We start from the raw sequence: 25,783 nt of genomic DNA on the forward strand, positions 1-25,783 counted from the left end.
TCTGCGACAATTCGATAGGCCATTTCCGAGTTCATGTCTGCCTCCTCTTCAAAGCGAGTTTAAGTGCGAAGTTTTTGTGATGGTAATTGGTTCTACTTTCCATATGAATGAAAACTAATTTTCGAACTTAGACTCGCTTTGAAGAGGAGGCAGACATGAACTCGGAAATGGCCTATTGTTAGGGCTCAAACTGAGATTTTGTTCCTTTCCTTATCCCCTTCAAAGGACTACACGCCGGGACTACACGACACGTTCATATAATGATTTATCCAATCTCTTCCCTGCCAATTGTACCATATTTTAGCTTAGGTCACTCCAAATTTCTCCTGTCATCAGTTTTTTATTTAGCCTCGTGGATGCCAAACAACTAAAATTTGCAAATGTGCGAGAACAAGAAAGACAAGATTTTTTTAGCCTCTATTTTATTTCAAAACTCTCCACTTTCATGTCCTTGATGTTGGCGCATCACTGTTAGTACTGAGGATTCTTCACATTGAATTATTCAGCATCCACAGCTCCTATCCACCAGCAGTTGTACATGCGAGTAGTGGGCCCGTGTCAATCGTGTACAACTCTGGCATCACATCGTGTAGCGCCATCAGCTTGGGTCAGCCAATGAAGGTGGAAACAATCGCGTTTCAACATAATCAGCAAGAACCTGTGATAATATGGAGAAATTTTTAACACCGTGCGTTCGTGCTTAGCACTGAATTAGCGAACTTTGTTTGATCGTATCTATCGCTTTGCATATAGTAAGTAAACACTTTATTAAATAAATTAAGGTATAGCACCTAATAGTGTTATGTGTGGCTCTCAGAATTCAGACCAGACAACAACACCGGGAACTCCATGCTCCGGTCGTGTGATCTTTAACGTCCCACAGAGTTTATGAACACTGAAGGGTTGTGAGACGGGCCTACGGCCTCTAGTCCTTATCCTTGACTATAACCATTTGCGGATGTAATAGGCCTTCTTCACGATAGCCGCCATGTTGGTTTTCAAATTGTCATGCAAATTAGCCATGTGTTATGCTGGGGGGGCAAACATTGGAAAAAAGGCAATTTTCGGAAAATCGGCTCGTCGAAATATTGAAATAACATTGATAAAAGTACATTTACTTTCTACTTCAATATTAGCTCATTTTTCGGGGTGACTAAAAAAAACAAAGTACCTTGTGTAATCATTCTATTTCACTACTTAGGTGATAAACATTCAATGAACGTGAAACAAATCATTTCCGTGGCTAAGATGTTCGTTATAACCTCTCGAACTTGTGTTGTTTGCTCCCTCAGAAGTGTGAAGCTAATTTGCATGATAATAGCAAATCCAACATGGCGGCCATCGTGAATAAGGTCTATTACAAAGGCAGCACTTTGTCCTCAGTTATTTTAAGACCCTGAGTTAAGTTTGTTCTTCTTTTCTTACTTAAATTTTGTATTCCGAGTGGGGTAAAAATAACAATAGCTCTAATTAGCATGAGACAAGCAAAACCTGTAGGATTCTGGTAATTGTAGTCAAATGGCGTCATCATGCAAATGTACTCTTTTGGCCAATCATATCGCAAGTTGTTAGGTGAACTGTTAATCTAAGTTTCCGTGAATATTAACTTAACTGTTTGTTATACCAGACTTCTGATTGGCGCAGCAGCCATGATTGGACCAAAAAAATTGACATTGTCATGGGAAGAAAATAGTACACTACCTTCCATCGTACGCTCGTAACACTGAATCCTTCGACCATTTTTCCTTTCAACTTAATTATGGTCGGTTCGATAATTCCACAAAGTCTACTATTATTTCACATTGGGGACCCAGTTTTCCAAGAAGGGGTACCACGCATCAAATTTGACCCAAGAAATCAGAGCCTGAGGCCAAGTTTTTTTCAAAAAAGTGCTTACGGTCCTTCCACTATCGAGCAACAACATTGTGGAATGCCCTGCCTGATGACATGAAAGAACTCCAGTTGGATCCTTTTAAACAAAAATTGCAGAATCTGCTTTGGGAGGATTTTTAATTTTTATTTTTTTATAGTTTGTAATTTTTAGATTATATATATAGTTTTTAGAGACAGGCCTTTGAATTATTGTAAATAGATACTGAAAAGCCCTGATGGGAGTATTTAATAAAGTTTACCGTTTACCGTTTATACATTTGATTCCCGGAGGAAGGGTTTGCGCCATCGACATGGTCGCCCTTTTGTTTGTTTAGGGCAAAAAGAAAATGCGCTTGTCGCTATGTTTGTAAGCAATCCCTAGCCGCCCCCCCCCCCCCCCCCCAAAAAAAAAAAAAAAAAAAAAGGGTGAAATGAACGTCCAACAAATGCTGGTGGCCCAAAAAAAGAAGCTGATGAGAGGTCTACTGATTTTGTCTACCCACACGGAGGTCATGAGAGTAATGTGAAAACCATCTACCGTAATTAACCGCATGTACCGCAGAAGGTGCTTTGAACAATTCGGCCACAGTAGTTGCTGTAACGCGGTTGACCATAGCGAGTTGTAAGAAGGGTGCATTGAATGAGGGTCATGTCTTCTTTGCGATGTCAAAATACCCTTGCACAATGGACGCTTGGTTTAGATTTTAGTTCCCAGGCGCCCATCGTCCAAGGGCATTCTGAGATATGGAAACAAGTCACTCTTTATTTTTGCAACGAGGCTCACCTCTCTGAGAGATTCCACTGTCAGTTGGGGAAAGTTATACTCGAAACCAGTATCTTCAATCTTTGACCCGTTAATGCACAGGTGGTTGTCGTACAGAAGCTCCTGTTTATACAAAAAAAGGTATTAAATTTAATACTGCAAAGGGATCCATAATGAATACCGCTATATTTCTTTTTTGATGTTGATACGGGGATATTCGGAGAAAATGCAGGAGTCGAACCTTCGAATTACTAATACTAGTGCTAATACTCTATTAACTCTTCCATTCAGGGTTTTTCTTTATACCCAATGTACATTATAGCTAAGGGTGCAGTCTCCTTGAAGTCCCAGCCCGGTCTCGTTCAGATGTACCTGGAGTAACCTGTTATCGAAATCTTCGGTACGTATGATATCAAGAAAGGAACAAATACTAACCCTTTGAACAATTTTGACACAGTACCATCTCTATCGATAGCCATCAAGGGTAAGTTTTATCACTTATTCACTATTCGTCATGTTGTGGCTTCACTTACCAGATCAAGATAAGGACTAAGGGGAGTGGTGTGGATACCATCTCTCTCACATGCCTCTGACCAAGGAGAAAGGTGTTTTTCATTTGAATCCTCTACAGTACTAGCCATATTGAGCTTAAGGACAAAACGAAAAATATGTACTTCAAGGTCAGTGGGCCAGTGGGTTCAGACGAGAATATTTGGCTTTAGATAAAGGTTTTTGCAATGACTGCAAAATTTCTCGCGCGCTCATTGGCTAATTTTTATTGTCAATAAGCGGACAGACACATAAATTTATAATTTGTGCGATAATGACGCGATATTGCTCCCTTCAGATGAAAGTTTCTCGCATTTTTGTCTCGCTTTCTTCTCGTGTTTTGACTTAATTTTGACCTCTCTGCCTTTTTGTTATTGCAAAAAAACAATGCAATAACATGCGGATCCACCCGGATATCGCCTCGTGGATCCACAGCTACTTTGACAATGTTATGAAGCAATTCATGATCACTAACAGCATTGGAGAATAACAGGACAGACGCATGAAAAACTGACATCAATTTGTTAAATAGAGTGTTTTCACGTGACCTCACGGCGGCCATATCCGTGTTCCTAAACAATGGAACGGTGAACATGATGGTGTTCCTTACTAATCCTCCGGGAAGTTAAGTGAGCTCTATTATCAAGCAAACGTTTTCTTCGGTTTTGGTGGAAAAACAAGGTTGCTGATCACGTGAGTGAAAACACTCTGTAGGGACAAAGGATATCAAAACTATTCAGCCTGACTCAGTCAGTGTTACCGTACAGTAGTTTCATGAAAGACGTATTGGTGTGGGCTGCATGGCGTTTTCTGGCATCAGACTGGAGAAAAATACCCAGTGCTTGGCAGATGTTACCTTGATTTCCTTCTCTAACGAACAGGAAACTAAGTCTCTGCACGGATCTCCTTGATGTTCTGTCACGCATGCGCAAGGTGACGTCAATGCAACGTCACTTCCACCCTTAAGCCATTGGGCAGGAGTTAAAAATCAAACTGGTTAAAGGCCCACCTTCAACCAAGAGGCATTGCGTGTCGCGGAACAATTTTCATACATGAAAACCCAGCCAAAGCGGGGACTTATCCAATCACATCGCTACGATAAGCAGTGCAAATTTCCATAACAAAAACAAACGAGAGTTGAATTATTCTTACAAAGTCCAGGACGACATCAAGGTTTCATTTTCTTCTTGCTAAAAAGGGAAATCAAGGAACGTCTGGCAAACAGAGTAAGAGGAGCACCACGTTTATGTAAAACGGCAAAAAGCAGGCTGAAGAATCAAAGTTCTCTTAGTCTAACTGGTCTGATCGTTTTGAAATGTTGCTGGATGACAGAAACTAACAGGCAGGCAAGCAAGCAATCAGCTAGACCAAAACAAGTTTCTTTGATTTTTCGCAAAAACCCAAATCTCAGCGTGACTCTTGCGCTTGCTGTATTGAAACGTGTAGTAAATTTCTCTAATAGCTTACAATGCAGGTGCAAACGAACATGTTTTTGAAATAGCATCGGTCTCGGGTTATGCCGTCGTCACCATCGTCGGGGCGAGGAATTGTGGCCAACGAACAGGGGGTTTCACAAGCGTGAATTCCTGCGTGACTCATCTCTAGTATCTCAAAGATGTGTGCCCTGTGTCTTGCTATTAAAGGACTTACCCGTGCCATGTTAGATAAGACAGTTCCAAAATAGTCATGCTGAATTCCAAAAATATTGCAAACAAAACTGCTGATACTTCCTTGGGCTAAGAGAAAAAAACTGCAATTAGCGTGGTCTAATTGTCATTTAACGTCTAGCTTTCGAGTGAATTTATTCAGTGATGAGTGCATATTAAAATTAAGAAAAAGGATTTGGTGTGCAGAAGTTCTGAGCATGCAAATAATCTCTCACATGCAAGCGACAAAGAAACGTACACAAGAGAAAGCCTGAGTGGATCCCCAACAAAACCAAAAGAGACTATTCATGGGTTGTCCAGACTTAACAGGGTGAGACGAAAATGAAAAGATGAAGTTGCCCTTCGGGCAAGCTGTTACTTGAGGTTACTAGCCCGAAGGTCTGACGAGCTAGCCCGACATTAAATTGTTCATAAAGAATAATCAGATGTATTTAAGGACGGTGCCTACTATTTAAGGGTATTTTTGCCCCGTTTCATGATTATGTAGGAAATGTAGATCTTAACAAGTGTTATCGAAATCCAAAAAGAAAATGGGGGGTAACCACCCATTTTTCAAAGATAATTCATAAATAATATTTGTAAAAAGCTTTAAAATACAAAGCAATGTATGGCGTTTTTTTCTCAAACTGAATCTTAATTATTTCTCAAAAATGCCTGGTTACCCGCAATTTTCTTTTTGGATACCAAGAGTATTTACTAAGATCTACTTTTTCCGGATAGTTTTAAGTCGCGCAATAACATCCCTGTATTAGTAAGCATCAACGGTAGGAAACCAGATTATCTCGAGATGCGCAGAATGTATGCGCAATAACAATAGTTTCCCAACGAAACGCACCTAAATTTCCGAGAAAATCCACTGCACCGTGACTTGGCTGGAATTTAATTAGACTGATTGTCTCGCACTGCACGCTGTCAGTCGGCAAAGATTGTCATTTCAAAAATATATTTCGGTCGCTATGTAAGCAGAAAAAGTCATGACGTTATTTACGGACGCAACTAAAATGCGGCGCAAAACGTTGTCACGCTACGATTATTTGGTCTCATAACGTTATCATTTTCTCTCAGAAGCTTTCTGCTACACACTTTGTGGTATAAAAGCTCAATTTATCATCAGAAAAGAGAAACCAACGGTGCTTGCCCGTCGGGCAAGCTACGATAAGAAAACGCTAGCCCGACAAGTCATTCCAGTAGCCCCGGGCTATCGGACAGCACTTTCGTCGCGCCCTGCTTAACTGATTAAAGTGTAATGTGAAGTGCTAAGTTTCTACAACATATGAACCATGTGACAGAGAAAAACCACGACCATGGGTTGTGCATGACGTTTTGACTGACCTCCCACTGCTAATTTGAGTAGTAAACAAGACGCCTAGTGGCCTTTACGTGGGATACTTTTGTTTGTGCAAAATGTAAAGGATGGTTGCAAATGTCACTGATCCTTGAAGCCCACTGAGACTCACAAGAGATGTGGTAAAAGCTCTAAGGTTAGGGTTACGTGACGAGAATCGAACATTTCCTCTGCGACTTCAAGCGTTATTATGAATTAAGAAATGGTAAGCGTGCAGCGTGCAACTATCGAGTTATAGACGCACGCGGGAGGTTGCTAAGCACAAGAGAAGCGTAAGAGTCGCACGAGGCGATAGCCGAGTGCGACTCTAGCTTCTTGAGTGCTTAGCAAACCTCCCAAGTGCGTCCATAACTCGATAGTTGCACGCTGCACGCTTACCATTTCTTTTATAACATAATCGTGAACACCACTCCTGCGTGTTTCGCTTGTATTTGCATAAATCAAGTTTGGTCAACAGACGATGTCAACACAACTTTGCTTTTTTAAGACAACTTTGAATTAACAAGACAAAATGATGAACAAACAGTTTTCCCAGTCAAAAATTTTATTGGAATCAACAATAATTTGCTCTTAGGAGAGAAAACATTTCGACTTTCTTGCGAGCGTCGACACAAACACGCTGTCTTTGCACATGCTTCGCTTCTGTTGAAAGCGATCAAGCTATCGCAAACAGCACGACTTTTCCAATCCAAAAAAAACGACGTTACACTATTTCAACTCAAATGGCCGATGAACTAAATCTCAAGAAGAAAATCGACATTCCAAAACACCATTTACCTTCCTGTAGCATCTTCCCTGGTCTCATAAAATCCATTTCAATTCCGCGATTCTGCTTGAATATTTAAGCACAGTTTAGATTGTGTTTTGGAAATCAAAAGCAGTACAAACACGAAACGCTCTTTCGTCGCTTTAAGACCTTCAATTCTCCTTTTCCGCTGCTGATTAATCTTTAGGGCTATATCTTTCTATTTTGAGCTCTGTCGAGGTTCACCCCAATTCTAAGAGGAGGAAAATATGTCTCGGAAAATTAGGACTGATGCGCTCGTGACGGCATTTTCTTCTTAAGTTAGATCGCACGTCAGCTGTCGTCAGCGAGCGTGCACCGATGGGCAAATAGAAATGATCAATTGGCCAATCAGAACGCGCGTTTTATCCAAGTTATGTTATAATGAATCTTATTTGTATGTACTCACATTCAATAAAAGCAATTTTCATGACAGTTATTTATGGTTGGAACCGGGAATGAAGATAAGGTGCAATATAATATTCTCGCGTTCATCGCTGTTCTATCGCGCTTGATCGACAAAATCTATTTTAAAGCGGCCTAGGTTGCTAGCTCTTTAAGCTGAAGATCACTTGTGGGATACCTTTTTCTGCACATTCAGTCTGAGAAAGCAATAATTCGAAGAAGGGAAGTGGTGTGTTTGTTAGGAAGTCTTTGCGAGCTTTTCCGATTACCTTCCGCGCGAAAATAAAAAGAGACATGCAAGTTGAAATGTCTGACATGACAGAACCAAGGCAAGCGCTTCGTGACAGGTACGTGGCTAATTCACATATCAAACTATGATTAATACGACACTCTTAAAGGTGGTCTGCCAAAGGCATCCCGCGTAAAACGCCGTGTTCACCGCTTCCAAACACTGTCATCCCTTTTTTTTTTAATATTCAAATGTACCAACCACTAAACAAAACAAGTCATGGTCTCAACAGCCAAAAAACCTCCGGTTGGTACTGTAATAACAATGGGTGACATAAAGACGAAAATCACTTTTACTGGTATCAAGTATCACATTTAGTGTAAAAGAGACTCCTGAAGTAAAATTTGTGAAAAAGATGGGGGTGGAGTAAGAGGGACACTTGTGCTGAATGCTTCTGTGCGAAATACCCGTGAATCCCATGTAGCTCTCTTGGAAGTTGGTGGAGCAAATAAATAGGCCATTTCCGAGTTGATGTCTGCCTCCTTTTCAAAACGAGTCTTAGTGTGAAGTTTTTCTTATGAAAATTAGTTTTCATTCATATGTAAAGTAGAACTAATTACCATCACAAAAACTTCGCACTTAGACTCGCTTTGACGTATAGGCAGACTTGAACTCGGAAATGGCCTATCAGTTCATGGAGTACGTCATGGGAGGTACTGGGCCCACTTTTTTATATTTATCCTCCGCACTTCCATTCTTTTGGAGTATGCCCAGTTTAGCATCGCTAAATAAGTGTACACAAACGGAATGAAGAAATATCAACCCAAGTCTTACTAGTATTGCTTTTGTCTGCCAGATTGAATATGTCACCACTGTTACCATGGTTTGTTAGGTGCCAAACGCCTCTGCAAACATCGTTAACATGGACTGTGCTCATCTTTAGATCCTTTGTCCAAAGTAGCTAACAAAATTAATACTAAGTTTAGCACAGTGCAATCATTAGTTTTATGAACTACTGAAAAGAGGACAGCCTACAAATCTTAACATTTCCTAGCCTCCCATGCAGACGTTCTTAGGGCTTCGTCACGCGTTCCTCTCCCACTAACGTCTGCTGAAAAAAAAAACACTTCCGTTCGTGAATTACCGACCAATCAGAGGACGTTTTCCAGTTTTGGGTGAACTCGTCTCTTATGTGGCATTCCTTCGCCGCATATGGCTGGCTATGCAAAACACAATTAGGCAATTCTGATTGGTTTCTTTAAATAGTGGGCAAACAGCCGTTGAACGGAAGTGGTTTTTCGTTTAGGCAGAAGTTAGTGGGGGAGGAACGCGTGACGAACCCTAAGAACGTCTGCGTGGGAGGCTAAAAATTTCCAACCTTTACTTGGATGTCATTTGAAATGCAGTGTTAAATTCAACAACCTTTGCACTGCAAATGAAGGCGGAACTATGGTGGTGAATGAAACAGAAAACATGTTTTTTTTTTCCCGAGTTGATAAGGGCTACACTTGAAAGTCATTTTTTCAGTGAAAAAACCACTTGAAAAATGCTTAAGATAGGTATAATTCCAAGAATACAATTATCTCAAAATATTTAAGGGGAAAGTGTGTATGTGTGTGTGTGCGTGGGGGGAAGGGGGGGGGGGGGGCAGAGGAGGGAGAGGGGGAGAGGAGAAGGGGACATGAGGGGGACATGCTGTAGCTGAGTGTGGTTACCTTCATTTTATCTCCCATTTGCTTGTAAACAGCTCCAATAATTAATCTTGGTGCTGAAGATTGTAACATGAAGGTCACGTTAGAGAGGAAAAATGGATGTCAATCATTCTACAATTATATTACATGGCTGTATTTACTATTTAGTGGTAACAACTGGAGCCAATTTCTTGACAACAGTAAAATGTAGAAATATGCAAGGAATCTAGCTAAGACCAACAGCTTTTGCCAAATTAATAGCAGGGGGAGTAGGGGTGGCAAAGTGGTGAGAGCATCACCAGATCTAATATAACTGTAAAGAATTCTTACTTAGACCTTGTCTGTCGGCGATGCCATATATTATTGCTGGTCTAACAATGATGAAGTTTAAACTAAAAAAGAAGACAAAATGATCATATACATGTAGTTACAACTGTTCCCAGAAAAAATTGGCACTTATAAGACCTTTCATAATAAATCTCAAATACCCAAGAAGTTTGGCCAGTTCTTCTTCCACCAATAGTTTGTACTTTGCAACAAGTGTCCAAGGTGATGTTTTGCTGTTCTCGACACTTTCACCCTGCGATGCAAACATTGATTAATGAAATCTCGTTATGACAGTGACTATAATTTATTACTGTTGTAAGTGAGTGTTTAGGTGACAACTTTTCAGATGAAGAGATGACGCTTTGCAACCTGCTTTTAATGAAAACCAACACCTAGCCATACAGTCATTGATGGCATAGCTCCTGGTCAGTTTGCAGTGCTGTTGAGGATATTGTTGTTTTACTTGAGATGAGTGCACCAAAAAGTACTTTCATTCATTAAATTTTACCACCAACTGGTGATTGACCACATTTCTACCAAATACTGACAAAATCTTACTTTGTCACATGAATACACTTGAGCTGTCGATATTTCTATATATCTCTTTACTTGGCACTTTAGAGCTTGCTTTGCACAGTTCATGCTAAGTTTAAAAATTCCCTCTTCGTAAACCTATCAAAAGGAAACATGATGCATAAAATTAATGAAGACCTGTAGAAAATTTTCAAGTAGATATCTCTAAAACTTTGGTCATAATTAAATTCTTTACATTGCCTCCTGCTCCAAAAATATTTTTTAATACTTTAGGGTAACTAAACTTCAATGGTCATTTACAAAATTAAAAAAAACAAGTCTCTCTTCAATTGCCTCCCATAAATTATAAGCCTCTTCCCAATAAAACAGTTCCGTGTGCATCTGTGTAATCCGCACAGCCGTGCTCTTTTAAGAGACAATTAATTTAGTGTAGCCATTGAGAAAAAGGATTTATTTTCAAAGAAACCTAGTGACCTTCTCAGATTGTCCATATCTTGTTTCCGCTGCACAGTTAATGCAAACATCAAAATCCCCCTCAGCATCCAAAAATGCTTTCTCCACACTACCTGTAATATATGAAAAAGAACATTTTATTCATGGGGAATACAAAATACTTTCTACAAACCAAATGAAATGGATGAGCTTTAAACACGAAGATGCACTAGAAAGGGGGTCCCTTCAAATGTCTTGTTTTGTTTGAAATCCGAGTCAAGCATGACTGATAAATTACCCAAGATGCCGATCAACAAACAGCAACACAGAGGCGGAAGCCTTACTGGGTGAGGAAAGTGACTGAGGACCTTAAAAAAACAATTTATTAAGAACAGCAGATAACATCTAATAACATGTAAATTTACAGACACATTACCATTTAAGGCTAATTTTTATTGAACAAATTATCACAGAGCTCTGTATGCATCTATGGTTGATTAACAAATCATCCACGTGTGTCTATTATACTAGGGTAAATGTACCACGACTTTATAGTACATGTACGTCACTTTTTGTGTTTAACTAAAACAGTGACATCTTTCAAAATACTGTACTGGTTGGTGACAAAACAGGAATATAATTATCATCAGGGTTCCCACTCTACCTGCATGAAAACCAAATTGGACCCTGACTCTTCCCTGACCAAAGGCAATTTCCCTGAAATAATCGTTTAGGATTTTCTAGTAATCCAAGGACAGGACCAAAAAAAAAAATAATAATGTTCAGTCAGTTAAATAACAGTAAATTTTGCATTGTTTTGCCGAACATACAAAGCACATAGATAGCAAGGAAACATATTTTTTTTTTATATCAAGAAAATTTATCCAGATGAGAGAAATAAAATTTCCTTGACTTTTGAGCTCTTTTTTCAAATTTCCTGACTGTTTTCAAAATTTCCTGATAATTCCCTGACCTTGAAAAATTTTAAGATTTCGTTCTCTAGCTAGCTGACTTTTCAACGTGAGTGCGAACCTTGATCACAGTACATGTATAATTAATTATACTGTACCAGGGTTGATGAGATTTGCACTTTTGAATTCAACAGTACTGTGGTGAAATGCTGCCTGAAAAAGAGACATTATTTGATAGTTTTACAAGAATGTGTGTCCATGTGCTCTTGAAAGTGACTTTTCATTCTTTGCAATATAGATCTTACATAATGCCTTTTGTTTAGCCAAGCAGTTGATGGAGGTACTCTGTCCACAGCTCGAATCTGGAAATAACGGAATGAAAACATGAACAAAAATACTTAAGTTTACTGCTAACCTTTTTGGTCTCGCATTTTGCAAATGTTTAAAAGCTACCAGTAGATGTTAATTTTGAATACATGTAAATATTATTTAGCTGGAACTTGGCTCTAAATCTTTGACCTGTGTGTAAGTCTCATTCTGGTGTCATTCTGCCTCATTCCGCCGTATTCCGGTTTTTTCCAGTATATTCCGTTCCGTTCCGTTCCCATGTTTAGTAACGCCCCAAATGGTCTGCTTGGACCCTACTAGCAAAGGTCTAAATTTTCTTTTTGCATTTCCTGGGCTGACAAGCCTGCCATGGGTTGAAACTCACTTTCAAATTATTGATCCACCTGGTATACATGACAATCTTTGACGGCACTTCAAACCGCATGAAGTGTGTGCTGACTGTGACTTGAGCCCACTGTGTCCCATGCATTCCTTTACAGTAAATTAAGCTGTTGTTACAGTGTAAAAATGAGCCAACACAACATGACGCAAGTTTCCAACCATGGTAGAGGTCAGCCCAGCGAACACAAAAGAAAAGAGACCTCTGGTTGCAGGGAAGTAACTGGTCAACACATGTTGTCCAGTTTGGTACCAACTGAAAACAATGGAAACTATAGCAACAGTGAAAATTTGTATTTTATGGATGGCCAACGACCAACTACCATGTTTTCCGTAAATCACTCAAATTTTTACCTTCGAACACAACTCATGCTCAACAAGAAAACATACAAGGTTGCGGCCTATAAATCCAAGACCTGAAATTAAAATAATATTATTTATATTAATCTTTATCTACCCCTGCCTACAGAAAATAAATGGATATTACATACATAAATAAATGAAAAAATAAATACATGTAACTATGACCCTGCTAGCGGGTCTCCTTTTCAGTCTAAGGGACTGAATTATGACTTCAGCACACAGCTTGAGAAGATCAGGCCAAAAGCATACTGTATAATATTATAAGGTGCCTTAGTGGTAGCAGCTGCTTTACTGTCCATCTAGTTTAAGAATGAAATGCGTGTGTATACCGCAGAATAAAAAAGGGGGAGCAAGAGTTTTGGGCATTCAGACTTTGATGTCACTTTTTCCTGGATCCAACCCTCTAAGGCCCCATCAGTTTTGAATGTGAGTAATACCACACCATGAAATTCAAAACTTACAACCAAAGTAAACGGCCTTTGGATAAAAATCAAAGTTCCATTTTTGCCAGTCAGGTGTTAAGCAAACACACTTTCAAAATCTGAAGAAAAAAAGGAAGTGATTTTTTTCATCACAGTGGCACTTTAAGTTTTTTTTTTGTGATCTGAGTGTAAAATGTAACTTATTTTCTTATCCTATAATGCCTTGTCCAGTCTCTCCATTGAACACCCCATGTTGTGCAGACTCAAAAAGCCAGCAGCCTTACTGACCATTTACAACGTAGCAGCTCCAAAAATGGCAGACAAGCATTGGTAACAACAAAAATGATGTTAAACTGCAGGAAATGCCACTTGAGAGAAGCTAAATTTGTAAAATTTCCAGGAAGGGGGGGGGAATGCCCCAGAGCCCCCTACAAGCTCATGCCTTAGGTGCTCATTTGGCACTAAAAAATACTCCCTATTTTCCTTCAAAAGGAGTTTTATTTATTTATATTTTATTTTGGAATATCTGAAAGATATCTTCAAATTGCATGCCCCATGATATGTTTGCTGAATGTGACTTGATACAGTGTCCCACACATTCCTTGACAGTGATTACGCTGTTGTTAAGTGAGCCCACAAAACACAAAGTATCACACGAGGCTTCGGTTGCCAAGTGACCACCTCGCATGCTCAACACAGTGAGTTTCAACCCATGGCAGAGGTCACCGCAGCAAATGCAAAAGAAAAGAGACCTCTGCTATCAAGGAATGGGGGGGGGCCAAGTTAGGGTGCAGGGATGGCAGAGTGGTGAGAGCACTAGCCTCCTAACAATGTGGCCCGGGTTTGGTTCCTAGACTAGAGGCCACATATGGGTTGAGTTTGTTGTTAACTTGGTTCTTTTCTCTGCTACGAGAGCTTTTTCTCCAGGTAACCTCAGGTTTGCCTCTTTCCGCAAAAACCAATATATATAAGACTAAATTCAAATTCAATCTGGATACAGATCCTCCCTGAAACAACCTCCAGGTGAGTAGAACTTCCTTGCGTAACAGCTACATCTACATATTCCAGCACTCGGCAAAGTCCCTTTTTTTACTTATGGCTCTTTCTGCTTAGGCAGCCTCATACACTGCAAGCCTTTTTAGAGACATCACTGCCAAGCCACCCCCTTCTGCTAGAGAGAAAAGGACAGCCACAAATTCGGGGAATTCATCCCCTACTCTTTTCGAATAGTGTGTGGGTTCTTTACTGTCCCACTGGGAACTTGTGAACATAGAAGATATTTGTGAGATGGGCCTACAGTTTATAGTCCTTATCCAGGAAGAATTGAGAGTCTAACCATTTGCAGATGAAATTGCAAAGGCAGCTCTTTCTCCTCAGTTATTCTAAGATCCTGACAGCCCGATGCTCAACCAACTGAGCCACCGGTGCACGTAAATATTTCGAATTATCATAATTTAATTATGGTTTTTAGTTCAGGGGTGGGAGGGATAATGAACCCACTGCATGAGAGGCTAGAAAAGCATAATAACCTTTCTCATTTTCTTAATTGCATCCAATAATATTATTACAATAACAATCATGATGTCATTAATGATAACTACAATAATAATTTGCAATAATATTATCTTTAGTCAAAGTCTCACATTGCTGATCATTTACATGAAGGGGCCAGTATAATCGGGAAAGGAGAGGGCAGCTCTAAATAAAGGCATTCTCCTGAACCAACACCCCCCTTCTATCTCCCCTGCATAAACCTTGATTACTCTCCCGGCCTTCCCAATACGTACCAGTACTCCCCACACCTAGAGAAAAAAAACCTTCGGATCACAAAATATCTTTTTGACTCCTGTGGCGTACTTTCTCGCCCATAAAATATTGGCAAAAGCAAAAGAGGGGCAGTTGGTAAACAGGACCTAAAAATAACTGCGTGTGTTTCTTACAAAAGACTATGTTACATAAAAGTGAAGGAGATTCAAGTCGATATTGTAGATATTGCACGGAAGTCAACGAAACACCAGCTGACAACACGAGGCACCGGCGAATTTAATATGATCAACACTACTCTCACCTCCAAGTACGAGGACTCTAGGCTTGGATGCCATTGCCCTTAAACTTTCCTTTTCGGGCTTTCGAATTTCCGAGTGGTAAGCTTCCGCAATTTATATTAAAACGACCTACAGGTATGTACCGATATAAACCATAAACTGAACGGCCCGAGCGTCTAGGAAGATCACAGGCTAAAGCGAGCCGGTGGAGGCATTTTTGCTCCGGTCCAAAGCAAACGACCATTCGGAAACTATGCCGCTTTTTTAATGCAGCGGTTTAAAAAGTTGGTTAACGAAACTAAAAGACTGTGGGAAAGTAAAATTGAGTAATAGAGAGCCGAAACTTTCTTGGAATAGCCGCTGGCCATCACGTGCTTGGATGACTTTAGACTTTCCCGCCTGCTTTCTCCAGCTCTCTCTCACGATCCTTCTCCACTATTTCCTATCCAGCGCCATCAATTTCAAGGGAACAATGGAACGCGGAGAACTTCAACTTGAAATCAGAGTCCCATTGACAACATATCTATCGGAAAAAGAAAGCATTGACAAGTTTGGGAGATGACGGGAATATACATACAATGGATACGTAACTGACCACTCACCATAGAACAGTCCATAGCCGATTAGCGGCTAAACACAATGAACGAAACGAAACAACAGAACAACAGCAATAGTCGCGGTTACACACACTTTCTACCCGAGGTGTCCCCGTGGGTAATTGGCTTGGGTTGGCATCAGCTTGGGTTTGAGGTCAGGTTAGATATATCGGTTACATTACAAGTAATTACCCGAGGTGAACTTTTGACCAAGAAGGATTTGGAAGGAAAATTAATTCATCATGGATATCCACAACCGCGAAATGCACGGATTGATTACAGTCATTCTTGTGCTTCTCATACAACAATCGAAAAGAGCATTCAAAAAGTATTCAAAAATACTCAAAGGGAACCTCGAAAGTTTGTCATGCTTGTTGCTGAGACGAGTAAACGTGACGCGGCTTCAGCGCCAATTTCACATTCCAGTGTGCGCTCCAGATTTTGCGGTTCTTGACAGTTGCTGCTTCGGTGTAAAAGCTTAAACCATAGATAAACCACTTGGGTCTGAATGTCATGGGTAATTCTTTTGTTCTCTTTGATGTATCCATAGTGATTTCCCGTGGGCAGTTTCACTGCGGGAATATCGGTCACACACAAAACACGCACTGCCCTTGGGTAAAGTCCTATTTTCCCGAGCGCAAAAGAGCTGGTGGAACGGAAACTAATAACTGCTAAGAATCCCGGGGTGGCCGGAGGCAAACCAGTTGGGTATTTACAAATGCACCCGAGAAGATAAAATCAGGGACTACCAGGATCAAATTCAACGAGTGGTCAGAACGGGTTTCTAACCCGGGATCCCCGGTTCTCATGGCAAGCCCCCTAACCACTAGGCCACACATTGGGCCACACATTACCTCCTTCCCCGGGGGATGGGGGGGGGGGGGGACTTTAGGAATTTCTGGGTGGGGATGTGCCGCTGGGACCCTGGAACCCTTACCCTATACCAGAGCTAGTTCAGCTGAATTTTGCTACCCAACTAGTAAACTCCAACCGATTTCCGTCTAAATTTCGATTCTTGGCAGTTAATAATATCCAGAGGTGTTTCATGATAGCCATTTATTGACACTGTTGAGGCTGAGTTACGTAAACTTAAACTTTGCCGATTTGATTTTTGAATATTCTTGAGTGGAAATTTCTGGTTTCCTTAGTCTGGTCAGTTCGTGAAAAATGATACCCTATTCTAGACCGAAAGGCTGTGATTTATATACTCTATCCTAGAGTAAACTGCTTGAAAACCATACCCTTCACAGCGGCACATACCTATATAGTCCATATATGGCAGTACCCCCCCCCCCCGGGGGGGGGGGGGGCTCCTTCAAAAGACAAGAAAAAGAAATTGATCGGGCTACCCCAAGAAGGGTAGGGTAGGGGAAGGTAGGAGTGTAAGGATGCTCATTCGTAGGAGGTACCTTCTCGGGGTCGGAGTTACAACTTTGATCCTTGTTTGGCTCAATCAACTTTTCGAACATAGCCGGTCGACCCCGCCTCCGGAAAGTGAAATGGAGTTCTTGCTTAGTTCGCAGCTCGAATACCATTATGGTTCTTCAGTAAAAAGATTCCTACAGAAAGTACGAATGTACCGTGGGAACCAAGGATGATTGATGATTGGTAGGTTAATGTCACACTTCAATTGATTTGTCCGTGATTCACAGTCAACTCTCGGCTTGATTGCTGGAAGGGAAGCCAAAATGCAGTTGGCCGTTGGCGCTTGAAGATGAGACTCCGCAGAATTAAGAAAATCGCAGTATCCGACCAAGTAGCTGGTTGAGCAGCAAAATTTCAGCGAAAATTATTTTGTTTTTTTGTGAAACTCTCTGGCGGCAAGATGAAACATACGGGCAATTGAATACCACTCAGTAAGTCGAGGTAGTAAGAAAATGAAACTTGGTCAAGTTATTTTGGCCCTTGGTCTTGGATTTCTCATCAAGATGTCGGTTCTACCTTAACAAAATTTGATTTATATATTTTCATTTACATCTTAAGGTTTGTAAGAGCCTTAGATTACAAGTTATCCAAAACAAGAGCTTTCAGTTATAAAGTATATGAATTAATGAAAGGTATTTTCTTTCTAAACAAACATCACGTGACTATGCGTCATGGCGTCCATGGAGCAAAGGAAGTTCTGTTGAGTATCGTGAAGCAACCATGTGCTTCCGCTGCGAATTTCCGGCCATTTTTACCTCTACAAACCTTTGTATGGTATGATTTATTTTGGCGCAAAGAATTTCTAGGATAACGAAGATTATTACTTGGATTAAATTTCACAAGGGAAACGCTAAAGGTGAGTGTTTTTTTGCGATTCTCCGCACTAAGTTTTGAAGGCGGGATCGCTGTTCGCTTCCGTGTTGTGTTCGTTTCCTCTGGACGCCTCTGCAATGAGCGTGACTGACTCCTCGTGTTTCGCGTTGTATTTGAAGCTGAAAATTTCATTTCCTTTAGACTGCATTGAAAAAGAAGCTAGACGTCTAAACAAGTCGTGATTTTACATACCTTTGGTACAAATCCATTTTGCCTAAACCGGTAGTTTTTCTGTGTTGTATTTTGCATAAATTAGTAACTCCGGATGTCAACTAGGCTAGGGCAACGTATGTTTTCTATTTCGACTCTCCCAGCCAACTAATAGCAGACCTTGTTGTTGTATACTTCGAGAAAAGAGACTTGTTTTGGAAATTCTTATATTTTAGTTGTGTTGCTGGACATCGCGAAGCTTTCATGTTGTGACTGTGTATTTACGTTTGTCGATACTCGATGAGGCAGTTTGTGTTCGATTAAAAGAAGCTTGAAGCTTAAATCGTTCGGTTACCTTGGCTTTTAAGATTCAAAGTTTGTTTTTATCGAATTATTTCGCTTTTATGCCATTGTGTTTCAGTTAGATTGTTTTATCATACTCAATGTTAGTTTTGTTTGGTGTTGATATGTTAGTTCCCGAAGACAAGATGGCGGAATGAACTTCCGGACTTGCAATATGCGCTAATTTAATTTAATGGGTCACCACTAGATTTTGCGAAATCTTCCAGTTTTGCTTTTAGAAGTTTTCCTGTCAGCATCCACGACGTGGCAGGAATTATGAAAGGCGTAAAACTGTCATAGCTGTTGTTTTTTTTTACATTATTACAAAGTTACATGTTCAACGTAAGTGAATTTCCATGAAAATTACATTTTGAAGCCTGCCGCTGAAGGCTCCCTGACCTTTTGCGGCGAAGAATTGATAAGAAATTAACCTCGCAAGGCCTTGGCAACAAGGCCATAAATGCCGAATTTCTTACTCAAACTTCATAATTTCTACATCGCGTGGCATTTTGTTTTAATAAAACTTCGAGTTTTTGCAAGAACCCAAGATTCTCTAAATTTTGTTTTTATGATATTTTGCCTTTGCTTATGTTTTCATTCCAATCCTATCTCTCGGAGACATCGAGGAGCTTTTAAAAATAGCAGTGTGTCGTACAAATTTAATAGGATCAGTGTTAAACTTTTTCGCGTTCACTTAACCTCAAGCTATTTAAATAAGTTATTATCGCTGGAGTTCATTTTGATTTTAATTTCAAGCTCGACAATATTACTTCTCATCTTAAGGGTGCTTCCAGAAATAATCATGAAAACATAGACATCATTTGTTGAAATTCTTTGACCTTTTGCCACCTTTTTTCTTCTCATCAAACAGAGGATCATTTTCAATTTTGGAGGGAGGAGGGGAAGGGTTTCCTCAGAGTTCAAAGAAACTTTGCTGTTTTTTAGGAGGTAGAATATTGAGTGTTTCTCGTTTTCTTCCGGTTCTTTTGACGTCTTCCTAATTTGCTAGAGAAAGGTGTAGCACACTTGTGCAACTGTTCAACCCTGGCCCCAGTTGTTCAAAAGGTGGTTAATACTATCCACCCGATAAATCACTTTCCAATGGATAGCGCAATTGATTTCGCTATTACTTATCCACTGGATAGTGATTTATCCGGTGCATAGTGCTACCCATCGTTTGAACAACTCATGCCAGAGCTTTTTCAAAGGCTTCTTTGCAGCAAAATAAGTTGGTTCATTTATACTGTACCAGTACATTGTACGCCGTATTGATCTCTTGCTTAGAATGTCATTTTCCTTTTTACTCAAAATTTTTTCCGGGCATTATTAGAGTAGTTTAATTAAGTGGCTAATATATAATTCTTTTATAATATTGTGCACATGTCAACATACATGGAATTGTAGTTAAAGTGCATTCCTTTAATAAAATATTCTAAATTAATGAAGCCAGCCTTTCTTGATTGCAATTTACAACTCAGCATGTGTATATATAAACCTCTTCATGGGTCTGTCTCCACTTTAATAAAAAATTTTACATTTTAAGAAGATGTTCATTTTTAAGAAGATGTTAATTTTTAGGTTTCTGAAGGAAGAACCCTATTTTGCTAGAATGAAAGAGAAGGAGAAGTCTTCCCTGGTGGACCTTGGAAAGCGGTTGCTAGAGGCAGCTCGCAAAGGCCAAGCAGAGGAAGTTAGCATGCTTATGGCATCTGGTGCACCATTTACAACTGACTGGGTATGCTGTACATGCCATATAATTATGTAATAAGGACTCTATGGTGGGAAGTCTGGGAGGTCATTTGTAAAAACATGTTCAGACTGATTGCCAGGTTTTCAAGTCCAAGTATTTTTACAGAGGGGCAGTGATAGGTACTTGGTATACGAAAAAGTGGGTGATCTTTACGGGTACTGTACATGTATTTTCAGTGTTGAACCATGGGTGTGATGGGTCAATAGACTATTGGGATGTCTTGTGTAAAGTGCTTATAGCCCGAAAATTTGCTTGTGCCCTCTGTGCATCTTTATATTATACTGAGCAGAAAACTGCAAAAAATGTTTTTGATTTTTAACTGTAAAACCTTAAAATTTTCCTGAACTGCCAGTGTTAAGTTGGGGTGGGTCAAATGCTAGTCAAAGGGGTCCTGGAACAGACACTCGAGATTCTCTGATCACTTTCAAATGACAGACTGAAGTTATGGGTTTTGAAAACTTTTGATGGCAGCTGAATATTTTCGGGTTGACTTAATTAATTAAATGACAATTATTAATTAACAATAATTATTTATTGTCAGTGCACTAGACAGTACAATTTGTACTAAGGTGTGCGAAGTGTTACCAACGTTCTGTCCTTAGCTCATCAATTGGTTTTCTGAACTTCAAAAGTACCCTGTACTCACCTAATATACACTGTTAGTATAAATACACAGGTGATTATACAAAAGCGCGCGCTCTCATTGGCTCGCTATCTCGGATTATCAGCCGATAATCACCTCGACGGATAAAATGGCTGCCAGTAGTCATTTTGCCACTGTAAGTGAAGATGATTTCACGATGAAATGTTTTTTTTTTCTCTTTTTTGAAATAATCACCTGTGTATTTATACTAAACTAATTATTCGCCTCAGGCTCAGTGATTCACCTCGACTTTGTCTCAGTGAATATTCACCAATAATCACTTCGCCTTCGTGAATAATTGTTAATTTTAGTAAAATTATATTCATCCTTTTTAATATTTTGAACTATTTTAGCTGGGCACTTCCCCGTTGCATTTGGCTGCTCAGCATGGTCATACCCAGACCGCAGAAGTATTGTTGCGAGCTGGAGTCAGTCGAGATGCCCGCACAAAGGTAAATTATTCCATCATGCAATTAAGTTTTGTAGCCTTAGTGAAATGTGGAACATGACTACATATCATTGCATTTTGGTTTTGTGTATTTACATGTACAGTTAAAATGCCATGCATATACAGTAGTCAAGTTGAAATTATAAGTCCCAACATTAGTGGATGCTTTATGTTGCATGACTGTGCACACCACCCAGCAGTGGCCCTTTTTGTGATATTGTGCGTATAGTGTTTTAAAGCCAACGACTTCCAGCATGTCTTTTTTTGGAATTTAATGGCAGATCATTTTGCTCAGTTCCCAGCAATGTTGGAGCAATGATGATTTTCATGGAGGTAGTATTTAAGCCAGGATTTTATACATGTACAGTATTACCTGTATATGTAAACTATACAGTGTTGTCCTACACATTATTATTAGGATTTGTTGGATCTCATTTAACACCGGTATCACTATAATACATAAGGGTTATTGACCAAGTGTGAGGTCAAGATGGCTGGATATTAGCCATTCAAGTTCCTTTTTTGTGGGTTATGAACGGAGACGAAGTCAAGGTCCATAAACACACAAAAAAAGATTGAGGCCAATATCCAGCCATCTTGACCAAACAAGCTTGGTCAATAAAGGATTTTTGATAATTATGGGATAAAACACCAAAAAAATTATCTTTGATTTTGCGGGACAAAGCGAGAAATTGCGAGTGGGCAGTATAGCTCCATCTTGCCTGCTCGGGTAGCCAATCACAGCACGTGATTTGGTTCATCTTGCCCGCTCAGGGAGCTAGTCATATACACGTGTAATAAAAGGTCTTATTACGTGGTGATCCTTGCAATCTGATTGGCTCTGAGCAGTGTGATTTATTCTTAAATCGCACTAGTTTTAGCTCTAAATCGCACCATTTCCCCAGCCAATGAGAAAGGAACACTAAAACAAAACAAGCAATCAAATTTCAAGGCTTGTTTAAGGTAAGCAATCACATTGCAGGAAAATGAAGGACAAAGAAAACCACTGTGTGGCGAATTTGTCAACTTTCGTTCCCAACTAGATTAATGAAATATTGGCTCTGACTAAAACCCTACATTTCAGCAATTGTGATTTCTAAATGCATGCAATAAAGTCGTAATTGAACTTCGTGTCGTGCAATTTTGGTCTGAAATCATACTTGTGATTTCAAATCGAACTCGTGCTGTGCGCTTGTTTGATTTTGAAATCACTCGTATCATTTCAGACCAAATTGCACTCCACTCAGTTCAATTAGCAATATTTACTAAATTCTTTGGTGCAAATATGGTGGGAGTTTGCCTGCAGCCTTAACAATACTTTCAATATTAGGTGGATAGAACACCTTTGCACATGGCAGCTCAGCATGGACATACCCGTGTTGTAGAGCTTCTCATTTCATCTGGAGCCAGCACCAACAATGCAGACATGGTAAGATCTTAAAATAAAATAAATATCATTTATTCCACTCTCTTGCAGATAACTGAATTAACAAGCAGTTAAAACTAACAGTAGTGGTATTAAAGCTATGTATTGATATACATGTACTACCTACATGTAAATGTACGGATACCTACATGTAAATGACAAATATTTAAAAGTAAAAAAGTTCTTTGACTGATGTCTTAAAATTTATTGAATGTTTTGAGAAGAAGAAGGTCTAAGATTATACGGATTAGTTCTTTTTACGGCAGTGGACACGAAGCATGATAATGGTTGATCATGGGTGTCCATCATCTCAGCCCTAAATTTATGACATAGAAGCTCTCGTCTATTGGAAAGTGTAGTCTCGTTGGCTGACGACAGTGCTTGACTATATTTATTTAACTGTTAGGATATATGATTTTAAGTGCGACAGATAGTCGGGAATGTCTTGCCACACCCGTACTGCGTATTCAAAAATCGGTCTAACGCTACTTATGATGACTTTCAACATGTCTTGTTCGTGCATGCCAGCCCTCTTTAATAATCTGAGGGCAGATAGTTTCTTTGATGCTTTAGCGGTAATATACAGTGTATGTGTAGTCAACATAATGGCAGTTCCATTTCAAGTTCTCATTAATGATTACTCCAAGCAGTTTATTTGATGATAATTTTTCTACAATATTGTTTCCTATATATACACAGGGGTCTTGTTATCAAGTTTCCCATAAAGTTCAGGACCATCTCCTTACATTTTTTTGGATTAAACCTCATACTGTGTTCTGTGCAGTACTTATGTTTATTACACATAACATGAGAATTTTATTCCATAAAGCTCATTTGTACAAATCTATACGCTTTATTTTCAGGGCAACCCTAAAACCCGGAATCCGGAATCTGGAATCACAGTACAATACAGAGAGTAAAAACTATGATCCTAAACATTCACAAAAGCTAACCTTAGGCCTAATTAGGCCTAAAAACATTTGTTTAGGCCTAATTAGGCCTAAGGTTAGCTTTTATGAATGTTTAGGATAGTTTTTACTCTCTTTATTGTACTGTGATTCCGGATTCCGGGTTTTAGGGTTGCCCTTATTTTCACATGTGGAAAAGGCTAATATACAGCCAATCAGAATGGCGTACAGCTATTTCACATGTGGAAGTATAACCAATCAACGATAGCGTAAAGGGATTTCCATGCCAATCACTTGTGCATCTCGTGCATCTCGTGCAAATCGTACTTTGTTATTGAATTAAATTAAATTTGCATTTGGTTCTATTGTTAGTGAGTTTTTGTTTCTCATTTGCGTTCAGAAAACTATTTTAATGAAAATTCTCGTCTTATGTGTAATAAACAGTTCACGACATAGAAAGTGCTTTGTACAGGGTTTTACTCACTCGTTGGTTGTGTCAAAAACCTGAACGGTTTTTGACACAAACAACTCGTGAATAAAACCCTGTACGCCGCACTTTCTATGACGTAAACTATATATATCTCTAACAGCAAAATCCTGCCGAGTTAAGTGGCATTATTTCAAAAACGGTTGTGTCGTCAACATACTTCAATCGTGAGTGCCAATCACCAAGTAGTCTGTCATTATAGCAAAAAGCGTAATTCCAGGTTAAGTTCCCAGTGGGACACCACCATGGGTGTGGCACAATAGAGACAGGGAACTACTGACTCGCACCGCTTGGGTTTGGTTGGTCAGAAAAGCTCTTATCCAGACACACAGAGTCTGATCGACATTCAAAGAACACAGTTCTTGAAGGAGGATGTTATGATCGATTATATCGAACCCTTTTGAGAAGTCGGCGAAAAATACATGCGAACACAGCAGTTTCCTGTGTCAACTGCCTGGTGTATCGCATGGAGTGAATAGATCAGCGCTTGTGTAGTTGGTTGACCTTCCCGAGCATATTGTCTTGGGTCGATATCACAATTTACTTGTTTGAGTAACCTTCTATGGGTGAAGCCTTCCAAGACTTTAGCTAAGCAGCTGGTTAACGCTATAGGTCTGAGAACTAGTATAATAATTGATCTTTTCAGGGAGTCAGCTGGGAGCCCTTCCCGCAATGATTGGTCATAGATATATCGTTTATAATTGGTGTAAACTCAGGGGCGAATTCTTTGAGTAGTCTGTTAGAAATGCCATCTGGACCTATTGCTTTCTCTTGATTTGCAGCCACCATTTTTTAGTGTTGCTTTGAGCAAGGTCGTTGATTTTATTGTTGTAATAAAGGAATTTTGCGAGTTTGATGTCACGTTGGACCTTGTTTCTCCAAAATTTGTAAACAAGTGAGATGTCAGAAATGCTGTTACAAGTCTTTGTCATTTCCTAACACAACCTTCCCTTTGTGAAGTCATACTGATAATGGTTTGCTATTTTTTGTACTGTGATGTAAAACCCTCTGAATTTGACAAAAACACACTCACAGTACATGTAAGCCTAGACTTCAGTATTGGTAGATAATACATGCATACATACCTGTATGCACATGGCTCTTGGTTTCCAGTTTTGAAGCATTTTGGACTTGCACATTTACATGTACAAGTGTAACACACTTCCAGAAAAAACTGGCCCATTAAAATTACATATGTCTTAATACATGTAGCTCACATTGTGAATGTTCAAAAAGTTATGTAAATGTATTTAGAGAGTATTAATTTTTTTTGCCAACAGCCATGAATAAATTATTGGTTAGAAGAAATGTTTTATTTTCATAAAAATGTTGAGTTCCTGAAAGGATCTTGTCCTCCTCTAGCACAGCATGAATTGTATTTTTCTTACTCTGTTTTTATGCAGAGATTGTTCATAATTTATTATACAGTACATGCAGATGAAGGATATCATTGTTTTTGAACAGCTAAATATGACTCCACTTCACTGGGCCTGTGAACACAACCATGTTGAGATTGCTAAGATTTTACTCAGAGCAGGAGCTAGACTTGATGTTAAAAGCAAGGTGAGGCTCAATAGCTTTTATATTTTGGATTTAGTCTTTGAAAAAGAATACATCTTTTCAATGGGTAAAACAAAAAAAATTAATTAATTTTATTATTTTACTAGTAA

The 25,783-nt window shown here is 39.4% G+C and overlaps 2 protein-coding genes across 5 annotated transcripts in view; one reads left to right on the top strand and one right to left on the bottom strand.

Moving 5' to 3' along the window:
- Positions 1 to 333: 333 nt before the first annotated feature.
- Positions 334 to 17,195, bottom strand: LOC138040836 (uncharacterized). 2 transcript variants are annotated; one of them, XM_068886516.1, is made up of 15 exons: positions 17,071 to 17,195; positions 15,089 to 15,588; positions 12,590 to 12,651; positions 11,815 to 11,871; positions 11,668 to 11,722; positions 10,641 to 10,732; positions 10,191 to 10,304; positions 9,794 to 9,885; positions 9,636 to 9,697; positions 9,330 to 9,382; positions 8,449 to 8,575; positions 4,835 to 4,920; positions 3,169 to 3,282; positions 2,657 to 2,758; positions 334 to 658 (listed from the first exon to the last, which is right to left on the bottom strand). In XM_068886516.1, the coding sequence occupies exons 2-15, from the start codon at positions 15,120 to 15,122 to the stop codon at positions 599 to 601; spliced, it is 1,110 nt and encodes a 369-aa protein (XP_068742617.1). In that variant the 5' UTR covers positions 15,123 to 15,588; positions 17,071 to 17,195; the 3' UTR covers positions 334 to 598. The 2 variants fall into 2 exon arrangements, with proteins under 2 accessions (XP_068742617.1, XP_068742616.1); XM_068886515.1 differs by lacking the exon at positions 17,071 to 17,195 and adding an exon at positions 15,668 to 15,979.
- LOC138040835 (ankyrin repeat domain-containing protein 17-like) overlaps positions 17,150 to 25,783 on the top strand; it is a 22,341-nt gene continuing 13,707 nt past the window's right edge. Inside the window, exons 1-5 of one of the 3 annotated variants that reach the window (XM_068886512.1) lie at positions 17,150 to 17,269; positions 20,030 to 20,186; positions 21,198 to 21,296; positions 22,623 to 22,721; positions 25,578 to 25,676. In XM_068886512.1, the coding sequence (XP_068742613.1) occupies positions 17,256 to 17,269; positions 20,030 to 20,186; positions 21,198 to 21,296; positions 22,623 to 22,721; positions 25,578 to 25,676 (468 nt within the window). In that variant the 5' untranslated portion in view covers positions 17,150 to 17,255. Of the gene's footprint in view, positions 17,270 to 17,766; positions 17,943 to 19,264; positions 19,400 to 20,029; positions 20,187 to 21,197; positions 21,297 to 22,622; positions 22,722 to 25,577; positions 25,677 to 25,783 lie in introns of those variants that run through there. The other 2 variants (XM_068886513.1, XM_068886514.1) reach the window with 2 other exon arrangements.

Source organism: Montipora capricornis, chromosome 3 (assembly GCF_036669925.1).
Source record: "Montipora capricornis isolate CH-2021 chromosome 3, ASM3666992v2, whole genome shotgun sequence".
Taxonomy (NCBI): Eukaryota; Metazoa; Cnidaria; class Anthozoa; order Scleractinia; family Acroporidae; genus Montipora; species Montipora capricornis.